At 45.1% G+C, this 13,109-nt stretch overlaps 1 protein-coding gene across 5 annotated transcripts; it reads right to left on the bottom strand.

Moving 5' to 3' along the window:
• Nucleotides 1-6,457: 6,457 nt before the first annotated feature.
• LOC133921437 (rop guanine nucleotide exchange factor 14-like) lies at nucleotides 6,458-12,389 on the bottom strand. 5 transcript variants are annotated; one of them, XM_062366303.1, is made up of 9 exons: nucleotides 12,175-12,389; nucleotides 12,017-12,081; nucleotides 10,985-11,335; nucleotides 10,523-10,660; nucleotides 8,370-8,786; nucleotides 8,117-8,271; nucleotides 7,947-8,021; nucleotides 7,504-7,779; nucleotides 6,458-7,376 (listed from the first exon to the last, which is right to left on the bottom strand). In XM_062366303.1, the coding sequence occupies exons 4-9, from the start codon at nucleotides 10,596-10,598 to the stop codon at nucleotides 6,657-6,659; spliced, it is 1,719 nt and encodes a 572-aa protein (XP_062222287.1). In that variant the 5' UTR covers nucleotides 10,599-10,660; nucleotides 10,985-11,335; nucleotides 12,017-12,081; nucleotides 12,175-12,389; the 3' UTR covers nucleotides 6,458-6,656. The 5 variants fall into 5 exon arrangements, with proteins under 5 accessions (XP_062222287.1, XP_062222290.1, XP_062222286.1 ...); XM_062366306.1 differs by lacking the exon at nucleotides 10,985-11,335 and having other exon boundaries at nucleotides 6,458-6,944; nucleotides 7,029-7,376; XM_062366302.1 differs by lacking the exon at nucleotides 10,985-11,335.
• Nucleotides 12,390-13,109: the final 720 nt, after the last annotated feature.

The following is a 13,109-nucleotide window of genomic DNA, read 5'->3' as shown; positions in this document are numbered from 1 at the left end:
CTCCTCGACCTTTTTCTTCTTCGCCTTGGCCGCCTCCTTCTCCGCCTTCAACTTCTCCTCCGCATCAATCTCTCTGTCTAGAGAATCCCAAGTGACCTCCTATTCATCATCACAGATGGTGACCACTCACCATTCTTCCAGTAGAATCTTGTATTTGAGCAATCACATTTCTTCTATAGGATTATGTCACCACGGAGTGAAAGAATTTTTTGTTCTCATCTCCTAGTCGAAATCTCCGCATGGTGAACCTTTTTTTCCAATATTGTTGCTTGTAATGCAGAAGTTTCTACATGTGTCTTTTGATGATGCTCCTAAAATTTGCTTCAGGTGTGAGCGAAGGCCTCCATTCTTCAAGATGGTCGAAGAAGAGAATAATGACATTGCATTTTGCAATTAACCGTGATAAATCGGAAAGTTGCCTACTCCAAATTTTGAGTTCATGTCATGCATGCTTAAGATCCCTTGTAATTTGTGTGGCGTTGTTGGAGACAAGACCAATCTTATTCCATGTTGAGGCCATTGTTTCATGAAAACCTAGATGCTCTACACAAAATTCTCAAAACGGAAAAATATTAGCTTTAGGAATCATTGTTTCAATGGAGACTTTACACAGTATGTGATCTGACATGATTCTGGTCAAGGGTACACCTTGGTGTTGGGATATTGTAAAGTCCATTTGTAACTTGTAAAAAACCAGTCCAATTGTTCATGCAGAAGTTGATCTTGCATATTACTCCAAGTATATGTTCGACATTTCAAAGGCAGTTCAATCAACCCCAGATAACTGATAATGCTATTGAAAATTTCTATGTCATTCATGTCACCTCCCTACCTGTTCTGTTCTCTGTTGATCTATAAAAATTGAAATCCACTAGAATCAACCAGACCTCTGATGGTATCTCTAAATCATACAACCATTGGATAAAGACGTTCCTGAGTGGTCCTTGACACAGTCTATAAACTGAGACCAATTGTCAGGTATGCAGGTTGTGAGAGGAGGTGAAAGAAACATGCAAAGCAAAACATTCTTTAGAGATAGTTAATATAGATAGGACAAAGCTACATCATAAAACAAAATACCTCCTGAGGCTCCAACTAAAGGACTATAATCAAATTTATCGAATCTTTGGGGAGCAAAGTTCCTTATATGAGCAAGATCAAAAATTCCCTCTTCGCTTCCTGTAAGCACACCACTGTGCAGGAACTCTCTTCTATTTTATCCCTGATTGAGTTCCATTTCTCATTATCATTTAAACCTCTAACATTCCAACACAAAACATTCCAATTTCTATGAGTATTCATTTATCACAATGAAGGGGTACATATGAAATTGAAGAGTGTAGCAATCAGATTGAGGCCGAAGCACTGGAATATGGACAAGGCTAAACATAGTGCAGTCACTAGGAGGGGCACTAGGATGGGGACTAGGCCTAATGGATAGCAAAAAGTAAAACAAGTGTTCGTAGAAGAAATGACCGAAAGGGTGACCATCAACCTTAGCGTAACCAATCCATACCTAAAATGGCATCATATCCCCTCCCCCTCATATTTAGTACCCTCATGTCATGCTGAAATGTTTGGTTAGGCACCCACCCCACCAAGTAAATTTAGTACTATGTAATCACTTGATATGTATCACAATTTGCCACTTGAACTATTTGAGGAGTGATGTTTTGTTGATGGAAACCCAATTTAGTCACAAATGTGATATCCACAAAACTGCGAGAGCTTCCAGAATCTAGCAGAATTAACATTACTTGATTCTTGACCAGGGCTCTAATTTTGATATTCCTAGCACTGTCAGAGCCTACCAAAGCATGAACAAATAATTGAATGTCCTCTGATTTAGAATGGTCTGTGGAAACTAAGATGTCCAGGACTTCATCAGAAAGAGTTGGTGGTGCCTCACAAACTTGTATAGCCTTCAATCGAGTTGAATTGGTGGAATTACACTGATGGCCTTGAGTGTAATTGTCTTCACATTTATAGCACAACCTATTAGCCTTCCTATACTCATGAAGTTGTTTGGCTTTCCACAGGTCACCCGATGTCGTAGAAGATTTAATGTCAGTCTTGTGGGTGATGGACTGAGCACCTTTGTGTGGATGAAATTTGGATGAATGTTTCTGCACTCGAGCCTAAATAGTTTCTTGGACTAAAGCCGCTTGAGCAACTTTACTCACTGTGTCAGGCAACTGCATTTTGACATGTGCTCAAAAATCCCGATCAAGGCCAAATATGAACTGTGTGACCAACAAGGTCTCATTCATAGATGTGTCATACAGGTGAATGTGATACATGAGTTGTTCAAATTGGCGTTTATATTCCTCAACTGAGTCTGTCTGACGAAGAGATAATAGTTCCATAAGCTTGTTTCTATGTGTGTTTACTTCAGTAATCACTACTGCACTAAACTGAGACCAATCCAATTGAGGTTGAGACTGCCTGATACAAGCGCATGGCATTATAGATCAAGTAAATTCCCACAGCAATAACCTCGAAGCATTCTGGAATTTGGTATAATGCAAATAATGCTTGACATTTATCTAACTAGATCCTAGCATCCGATTGTAGCGAAAATGATTCTATTATGCCATATTTGTGATTTTGGTGATTAATGACAACATATTCATTTGGACTAACATGTTTGTCAAAAATATATGCTAGTAGGTCTTATTGATGCAATACATGAAGAAGCCACCGCAGCTATGACAAAGTTTGATTGAATTAGAGAAGTCACAGAGAAGTTGTTCTCATCAGATAGTCCGGTGCAGTGGAGTTTGAACTCACTGAAGCATTTTGTCCAGAGACTATTGAACTCATCGGATGGTCCGCTGATAAAAGCTTTGGCAACGTCAGAGTATTCTGTCAGTGGAGTTCAGTGAAGTTGCACTCATCGAAATGTCCAGTGATGCCCTGGTGAACACATCAGAGTATTTCTGACAAAGGGTGAGCATCACCTCACTGGATGTTTCGGTGTTAGAAGAGTAAGAACACCGAAGCATTTAACAAAACATTACATTTTTTTAAGGGAGTTGAAGATCAATACACCGAAGGTCCAGCGCTTTGAGTTGAACACACCGGAGTATTTCTTGCAGAGAAGAAGAGAAGTGGCTTGGTTGGCTCAAGACAATTCACCGGATAGTCCGGTGATGGAGTTGCAGTTACACCAGAATGCCCGGTGTTCATAGTGGTTTTGAGCAGGGTTTTAATAACTAATTTCTGAGGTTGTACACACCAGATATTCCGGTGCTTGTACCACTGTCAATGCTGGAACGTCCGGTGTTCACAGTAAAGTTGAGCTGTTGGAGCAACGACTACTTAGCGGGTTTGAGGCTATAAATTCTCACACACTCAGTCATTTGATGGTGATAAAGTCCAGAGAAGCTCATACACACCTGAGAAGACATTCAAGCCATCAAGGTGTTTAAAGTGTTCATCTGATGATTAAGCACAAGTTTAGAAAGTGATAAGTGCTTATAGGCCTAGAGAGAAGTGTTACTAGTTGCTGCAACCTAGAGAGTGAATCAAGGAGTGATTCAATCATGTACCGAGAGGTACACTGGCGCCTTGAAGTTTTGGTGGTTCACCGGTAACTTGTTGACCCTCTTACTTGGTGTGGAGCGACGACAAGAAGATTTTGTGGGGACGCGAAGACCCTTATCTTTGTGACTAAAGCTCCGAAGGAAAGATAACATACAAGTTACCGGAAGAGAGGTTAGTGGTGAGACCTCACCTTGATGGCTTGGTGGCTCATCGTGCTTGAGACCTTGTCTTGGTGACTTGGTAACTCAAGAGTTATAATCGGAAGAGACTTGGCGAGCGGGAACATATCCTTTGTGGAGCTCCAACATGAACTAGGGGTGGCTTGTGTGCCACCAATACCACAGGATAAAAATCCTTTGTGTCAAGTTTATCTCTCTACCTTATTTATGTTTCCATATTTACATATTTACAATTTATCTTGCTAGAGTAGGTTACAATCCTCTTGAGCGGTAGAGTAGACACACTAAATAAACCTAGAGCACATTTAGATAGAAATTGAGATAGGTTTATCTTTTGAAGTTTTTGGAGCATTAGTTTTTAAGTGTCCTAACTCACCTCCCCCTCTTAGGACGTCATCGTTCCTCACACTGATCCATCAAATTTCGGAAAATCCAGTTTAGACATCCAAGTTTTGTGACTAGCCACATCAGGTTGATCAGGAACAATGGTAGAGGGAGTGGGAAGCGGATTGGTTATCACCTACGGCGTAGGTGGCGGTAACGACACATGAGGTGGTGGTTGTGGTGGAGGTAGCAGAGGTGGACCATCTGGTCATGTTCCGATGATGCCTTCACCAGCCTGTGGTGGAACTGACATAGGTGGTGGCATAACGGTCTTCAGGGAACGCGCCATGACAACGTGGTCCTGTTGAACTTGGCCGATCATGATCATCGACAAGTCCATCTTGACCTGCAACTGGTCTAGCAGCATAGGCTGAGTCCCAATATTCGAATACATGTCAGTGAGGTCTTGTTGGACAAGATTGAGGGTCTTCGACTTCTCATAACACGCTCCTCGAACGATTCCATGGCAACCACGATCGGACTCACAGTAGTGTTGGGGCGTGCTGGTGTTATGATGGAATCTCGTCCAAGCCAATCGAACCAATCGGGATTTATAGCAAGCAGCTCGAGGGTGTCATAGGTCGTCTGGGAATTATTGATCAAAGCTAAGCGAATAACGAGAATCTAATCCATGGATCGTTGGAATCTAATACCATATGTAGTGGCTTACTGTTGCCGGCAAGGTTCACTACATGCTCAAGCAAATCAGAGAAGAAATTGAGAGAGAAAAGATGGTGAGAAGCAAGAAAGAAGAAGGTAGGATGGATGGATTTCTATTCATCATTCGACAATCCAAGTATAACTCATGTTTTATGTTTTTATACGACACGCTGAAGAAAAATACCAATCTAGCAACGCACGCATGCATGCTCAGCCCAATGGCCCAAAGTATCTCTAACTCACAAGCTCAATGCAGACACATTTAAATACATCATCAAGTCGCGTCACATCTTCTTCTTCTTCACTATTGCCGCCTATCACGCGGGCTATTCTAATCAACGCACTCATGCTAGAATAGTAACTCACAACTTTCTTTTTTGAAAAAAACAATTCCTCCGCAACTTCTTTATTTGGAAAAAATTCAAAAAAATTATCAAGATAAGTTATCAGAAAATTTTACGAGAAAAATTTTAAGAAAAAATTAACAAGAAAAAATTGCTCAGAAAAATTCAAAAAATGTAGCCTGTCAGGAGACGGCACGAACAACGCGCCTGCCGCGCGAGTGCTAACCAGAATTTCTGCTGCCACGCCCATGGCTGTCAGCATAGCCGCGACAGCGCCCCCCCCCCCCCCCTCCCCTCCCCTCTTCATGCCTGCTGGCTGCTGGTGGTGCAGCGAGAGGCCCGTGGCCCCTCTCCTGTTCGTCCGGCGCGTGGAGCACTCGACACGACAGTCCGCACAACGTGTCATTGAGGCTCTCTTCAACGCACGACAGTGGACGCGACGAGTATTTTCGCTTTCACTAACCTCTGAATCAGCGAAAGGTCACCAATCAACATGCAGCATGTGCTTTTGGTTTCAATGAAGCTGGGCAAAATCGAAAGGTGCCATACGCTATATGGCGTTATCGAAACTGTACTCGCTCGGTCTCGTTTCAGTAATTTTCGCCTCGTTTCCTCCGGGAACTGTTTGCTTCCGGACAATTACTCTGCGACCTCCACGACGTGGGACGACGTGGACGTTATGAAGTAGTAGTAGTAGTACTCGGCGGTGGCCGGGACGAAAATTTCCAGGCGTACGTGAGTCATCGCCTCATCGGCAGCTCTTCTCAGAACAGCACGCGCGGGTCAACGAGAAAAGGTACTCCTGAACTGTTATTAACCCCTTGGAGCAGCACACGCCGATACCCATCCTGTTCCAACGCGTGTTTGATCGCGGAATGCCATGCAACCCTGCGAAGACGGCAACCGCGCGCGGCAGCCAGAGTCGGCAACCGGGACGAGCCGCCAGTTGTTGGCACCGCCTCATGCTCACGCTGCCGCGCCCGGTGATTTCCAGCGGGAACGAGGGGGATTTGCACGCTTTGCACCGACGCCGACGCCGAGACGCGCGTGCGGTGTGCCCGTACGTGGAAGACTTCTGACCTGTGCAATTTCTCTGCAAACTCTCCTGCTCCCGGTCCGAACTCCAAATCTGACTTCAGGCTTGACGCGTACAGTTTCCGGAATGAGAGACGCGTCATCGCGAACCCGTCAAGCAGGGTCTCGATCTGTACTCGACACGCCCACTACTTACTGCACTCCACATTTCGGCAGGCATCTCACCAATTGTAACATCGACCGTAGGACACCCCGTGCTTCAACAGACTATCAATGGAGCTTAGCGAGCTATAATCGACCCCGTCAGACTGTTCAGATGCAACAATACTACTATCTGGACTGTGACCAGCGATAATTCGCCCCACGCTGCTCTTACAGTACACTATAAATGCGTCCCAAAATACATTGCATTACACTATTAGTAAGTGGAGTGGACACTGAATCCTGCATCACCCTGTACAATGCCAAAATACTTCACAACATGGTCACCAGTCATCACCATCTGTCTTCACCACCTCAGCTGCTTCACTCTTTTCTTCTTGGTGACAGTGTCGAAGCGCCCGTCGACCATGCTGATCTGGTCCATAAGGGACCGTCGGATGTGGCCCGGTGGCGTCTCGGTGATGCCTGACAGGTACACGTCGGACGAGAGGTCGAACTTCAGTGTGGCCATGGGTGTGTTGGGCTTCTTGATCAGGTCATCCTCCAGCAGTATCTCTGCCACCCGCGACAATATACTGAATGCCACGCCAACAAGAACCCTTGAGTAGGCCTCCACAATGGCATTCCCCACGTCCTGCATATTCAATACGTCGTCAGAGCTTCTGCATTTCAGACTATTCGGAGTTAGAATGTTACTAAAATGCAATGCCAAACATACCACATTGTATTGGACCTTTAGAACATCTATAAAAGTCGGAGGGAGGTTGGGAAATCTGCACTTCAGAAGCTGCATGAGAGTATCAACCCTTTCGGTGCATGCAGACATCTTCTCAAGCTCCGATGAATTATCCTTCATGAAATTCCAGGAATGTCGTCGAGGGGACCTCTTGCTTTTTTCTTCTGAAATCCTTTGATTCCATGCAAACACTGCACCCTCCAACTGGTTCATAGTCTCTAGCACACTATGCTCCGTTTTTAAACTGAGTGAAACAAATATTTCCTCTATTGGAATGTACTCCGTAGTTATAGCATGATACAAATCTTCGCCCAAGCTAGCCCTGCCAGACTGCAAAGTACAACAAAATATTATAGTGTACAAAACTCTCATCGCGATCATCAACTGATTTTACAGGCAACTGATCTCAAGCTAGGAAGATCGTCACAAGGCTGACATGAGCAGAATGGATACTTGCCTTCGGAAGGGCGTCCATAACAGCTGCAGGAATAGGCATCTGAAATAGAACTTGTCCGTTGATGGATTTTGCTGCCTTGAGGATCTGATGAACAAGCTTAGCTTGAAAAATAAGCCTTTTTCTCTGAAATTGAGATAGCCCTATCTCAGGGACGCGAGGGGATGGGAACCACCACTTTTTACTCTGCCTTGGACCATTTTTTTTCCCCCGCCCATCAGCTCGGCTGCCACTCTCCTCGTACCAATACTCTGTATCTACCATTGAGTCCATCACTTCCTGCACATTTTGTTGCATACACCATTACTAGATAAAAACTATGCCACTGTAAAATTAAGAGACCATGTTCACACGTTCTGAAATATACAAGAATAAACTAACTAGAGATGAAAACTGTCTTAAATATGCATACACACTGACTCACGGACAAGACGGTGAAAACATACAATGAGCATGGTATCAAGCTTCTGAAGAGCAGGAAGATTCACATGAACATCTGACCGGGCCTTTGGAGTCATAATCTGCATGATGCAGTTGGAAATATGAGTCTGAGTTATTTGTACTTCTCAGCAAAATGTAAAGCAAATGGGGAAAATTTAATTCAGTGGCTAATCACCTCAAACATGCATCCATCTGCTCCACTTTGCTTCGTCGGAACAAGCTCGACCATGTAAGTCGTGGGAGACAGCAACCAGTCCATTTCCTTTTGCCACCTGATTTTTTTCTCCTCACACAATGGTTCCAGCTTCCAAAGTTCTCCAAAAACGGTGGCTGTCATGGCAAGTTATCGTTTTTTGTCATGGTCACGGAGGGCCGAAAAACTAAAAATGGACAAAACATAACTTTCTTTTAATATGGTTAAAGCGTACCTGAGAGATTGGTTATGGCATTGGACAAAGCCAGAGCAGTGCAAACGCCCCTAGCTCCACCCGAAATATCATCACCAAGCAATAGCTTTGCGAACTTCTCCTTCATGTTTTCAATATCAGAAGCACTCAAGGTATATGTGATTGGTTTCTTCCCTTTAACAGGGAGTAGATGAACAGCTGTGGGTGTACCCAACTCATCTAGTGAATGCTCATCCTCCTGCTTGCTCGAGGAAAGGCAGTGCAAAGAGAAGGAAGAACTGCAAACATCTTTACTTGAGGAGCAACTTGAGACTTCATCGTCAAGGGAATCTGTGGTGACACAGCCATCTGCCCCAGTTGTTGCACTAATAGCACTATCCTCATCATAGGAGGAACTGTTGATAATGCAGCTCTCGAGGCCATTGTATGTCATCACCCCTGCATTAGTTGGTACTTCATTTTTTTTTGTAATGAACTTGAAAGATGTTCATTCAAAAAAGAATGCAATATGTGTTGGACAGAAAACAGGAGACAAAAAAAAATGCAACTTACCTGCGCTTAGGATAGGCCGATAGGGCCAAAAAAAAAAGGAGACAAAAACAGATTACAGAACAGCCAATTTATACATTACAGTTATGGGACTTTGGTTCGGTGACCTTATATAAATGCACGTACACACTTCATTAGAAGTAGAGTAATACTAATAGTTCACAGTGCATAAACTAGTAGTCACCCAAATAACCAAAGGAGAAATACAACAATTGTGTAATGCATATTGTCAGGCATTGATTTAAGTTTATCCACAGTGTGATTAGAATGATATAAAATATAGTCCATTGCACATGCTTTACTGTCTAGATGGATTGGAAACCATTCATCTCCAAGTGAACTTCCAAGAAGTTGTTTTCGATCTTGTGTTTCTAGTGTCTACTATAATACCTTCCTCTGCTACAATGCAGAAGCTGCCTATCAATTCAACTACTATCTGCGCTCCAGCAAGCATAAGCCACAATCAGTTTTTTTAAAAAAAAAATCGCATACGGTTATTATGCAATTGCGTAACCCACATGTCACGGCATTGACGAATTGTTCAGCTGCAAGGTACATGCAACGGTGCAAGTCCAAGCCATGGTTTTCGCCCCTTTTTTTCTGCCATCCTCTGCACAGCGTCTAAAAAGTAGTGCACCACTACGCAACACACAACACTGCTCTTTTAGCCCTCCAAAGTCAATGAGGGTACAGATGTAGCACTTGTCATTGCCGTGGACCACATGGGCCGCTCCAATGTATAAATAAACTAATAAAGTACTCCACGGAGTGCCATACTACATTGAGAGGCTATAGAAAACTGAACAAACACAAACGGAAGATCAAAATGTAGCGAAAGAATCACGGATGCGATGGTCATATCCATGGAGAAACTGCCGGAAAGGCAGATAGATGCCGTTGATCGACCGGAAAAAGAAATGGTTCAAGGAGGTAGTACGCCATATTGTGAAGTGATTAGTGAAGGGAAACAGCTGAACGAGTCAACAGTACTACAACCACAGGCAGCTGTGAAATGCGAACAGGATGAGCCCGGGAGGCCGGCCACCGGCGGTCGTATCAGGCCGCAGGAGGCCACATAGCTCAAAGCCTCAAATTTCTCCTTGGATTCCCCCCGTGACCCCCATTTACTCCCACGTTCCCAACCCACTACACAGCCTGCAGCCCTGCACTGTGCTGCAGCCGCTCAAAGCAACCGCACAGTGGGGACGGGGCCGGCCGGCCGCCTATGAACAGTCGCCGTCGGCGGTGACCTCCCGGTCTCTACTCTATAGCCTTCTTTATTCATCTTCCTCCCCCTTTCTAACTGGGGTTCGATTCGAGCAGGTGGCAAGGTTGTAAAGAAAGTTCGGTCAGCTCCCAAATCTTGCCCGGAGGATAGAGCCCCAAATTGCAGATAGGTAGCAGCTGCAACACCCAACAACTCGTATCACAACTATTACTCCTGCCTGCTACGGGAGAAAATGGCAACCAAATCAAGGACATAAACTGCATAATCGAACATTGGGGTAGCATCGCGCACAGGGATCCAATAACAAACCTTAATCAAAACTTGACCAAACACAAGGGAACTGGTGGAAAAGGGCAAGCAAGCAAGAAATGGGGGGAAAGATGTTAGGCAGGCTTACTGTCGGGCTCCTGGTCCATGTCGACGCTGAAGTCCTGCGGCCGCCGCCGGCAGCACGCCAGCGTCTTCATCCTCATATCCGCCCTCCCTTAATCCTCTTCCAGTCCCTCCCCGAGAGCGCTACCAGCAGCAGCAGTAACTGAAAGAGATGACGAAACACCCACCATAGCATCAGGATTTGAATGAGCAGTACTAGTCCTCAAACTGTAGCAACAAATAAATGCGCTGCGATCTTGCAAAGATATACTATTAGTACTAGTCCTCGCAATGAACACGGGGAGGCCGGAGGCGTACATGGCGACCGCAGAAAAGGAGAGCAGCTTCGATTGTCTGCTTGGGCACACCACCAAAACCCCAAAACCAAGTCCCAACCACACAACAGAACACCACGATTTCTCAGGCAACGCGCCTTTTTCGTGCGCGAGCTAATGATTAGCCCATCAAGGGAAAGTGAGGTGCTAACCTTGCAATTAGATGCGGCTGATGATAGTGTACTGATAAGGTGAGCAGTGGTAATCCGCTCAGCTCGTCCGGGCGAGTTATGAGGCGGGTCGGCGGCCGGTGATCCTGACGTACTGCACCGCCTACCTACGCTAGTACAGCGTCAGGGACTCGGTGATCGAGGCCGCGCGGCGGCCGTGCAGATCGGTGCAGCGGGAAGCCGTTTGAAATTTGAACTGTGCGGACGGCAACGGCGGAGGAAGCGAACAGGGTAGTGGACGTGACGGCGGAGGTGTAGGCTTTTGCTTCTGGGGTTTGCTTGCCCGCTGCGGCCTCACTTTTCCAAGGAAAAAACTTGCCGGAAAGCGATGACCTGAAAAGGCCAAGTAAAACCAAAGCCCCTGACCTGAGACGTGAAAAGGCGCAGAAATTGACTGTTCTTTTCAGACAAAAGGGTCGCGCCCTGGTTCATTACGAGAGCAACCAGTCTTGAATTGACTGCGTTTTCTTTATTTCTTCCTCTCCTGGCTTTGATGGTGCGGCACCGGCGGCGACGACCAGCCTCGCAAGAATATGAAGCAGTGTACTAAGCTCACGCCGTGTTTGGTTTAAGGATAGAGGTAGCGATGGATCATCTGATTCTAACTCCGAACTTAATTCACTTGTTTGGTTTGAGGAATTGAATGGATTGGTCCTTCATCACCCCATGCCTCACAATCACATGGTTAGTTTAATCACGAGGGATGGTGTCATCCCACCAAAATTCATAGCATGATACCTCAAACCAAACACCTCGTACATGTTTCTACAGTGATTTATGCTAACTTGCTAAGTGAGATGCTGCAGTTGGGTGCTACCATCCCTTTTCTGAAAGGGGAACAGGAAGAAGGGGAAGCTGGAGGGGCTGGAGGTAGGAACTGAAACGACCCGGCGTTCCCTCGCCGGCATTCCACCGAGTAGAGCTCGCCGGCATTCCACCGAGTAGAGGAAACGAGAAGTTCTTGGCGAAATGTAGGTAGAGGGACAGGAGCTGCCGAGCTGGGCAAGAGAGTACCTTTGCAGTGTCGAAGCTACCACGGCAAAGAAGTTCAGCGACCGGAGCAGCAGTCCGACACGGATCTGCGCAGGAGAAGAGAAGCAGCAAAATCGCATGAGCCCAGGAGCGATCGAATCAAGTGGGAGAATGAACGGAAGGAGATAAGAGGAGCTTACCGCTGTGCTAGGAGAGTGCGAGGACGCAGGCAGGCACTTGAGTGTGAAAACATGTTCGAGGTGCAGAGCAGCAGGGCAGGGAAAGGGAAGAGTAGAAAGAGAGGGAGGGAGGGAGGGAGAGAGAGAAAAGGGGTTGAAACTGTCTGACTATCTCGATTAATAAATGCTGGTAGCAAGTAGCAACAGCAGGCAGGTGAGGAGCGGCACGAAGCAGAAACGTGCGACGGTGTGAGCAGCAGCAACGGCCTCTCTGGGATTTTATGTACAGCTAAGACTATTCTTAATTATTTTTCTTTTATTTTTTTCTTTTTCTGGTTCCGTTTCTATTTCCATTCTCTTTATTTTCATCCATCTACAATAACTTTTTTTTGAGAAAATTTATAAAGAGAAAGAGCGAGAATCTTAAGATAAAAGAGAATAGAGATGATATTCCTTGGAGATGAGAAACACGAATAAAAACCGTTGAAATAATAAATAGAATTTCTTCATTAAAGAAACAAAAACCGTGAAGTAGAGATGGCCTAAACGTTAAACTGAGCGCCCATATGATCCCACATTAATCAACGCCGATAGCCTGGTCGATCTCCATCTCTCGATCCCCAACTTTGTTACTCCTACTGGCAATAGCACCGCATCCCCTATTTAAAAGAGAAAAAATTACTAGCGTCTGACTTTTTGTTAGGGGTGTCTCGCAGATCTTCAGTTCTGCTCCACATACTTACAAATCTATAGATTCATCAAAGATCTGAAGATGTCAATGTAGTTGTTTAGCTGATAGTTTGACTCCAGATGTATGAATGAAGAGGTCGATGAATTGTCTAGACTACCCTTTGTGTTTTCGTTTGTGTGCTATTTGTGTTCGTGAATGTTTGGTTCCATTTTTGCAGAAAATATTACTATTTTTGGATATTATGGTAACAAATAATGAAGTTTTG

The sequence above is a fragment of the Phragmites australis genome, chromosome 6, assembly GCF_958298935.1.
Source record: "Phragmites australis chromosome 6, lpPhrAust1.1, whole genome shotgun sequence".
In the NCBI taxonomy this organism is placed as follows: domain Eukaryota; kingdom Viridiplantae; phylum Streptophyta; class Magnoliopsida; order Poales; family Poaceae; genus Phragmites; species Phragmites australis.
Note: the sequence above shows the minus strand (reverse complement) of the source record. Positions and strands in the feature narration are given on the sequence as shown.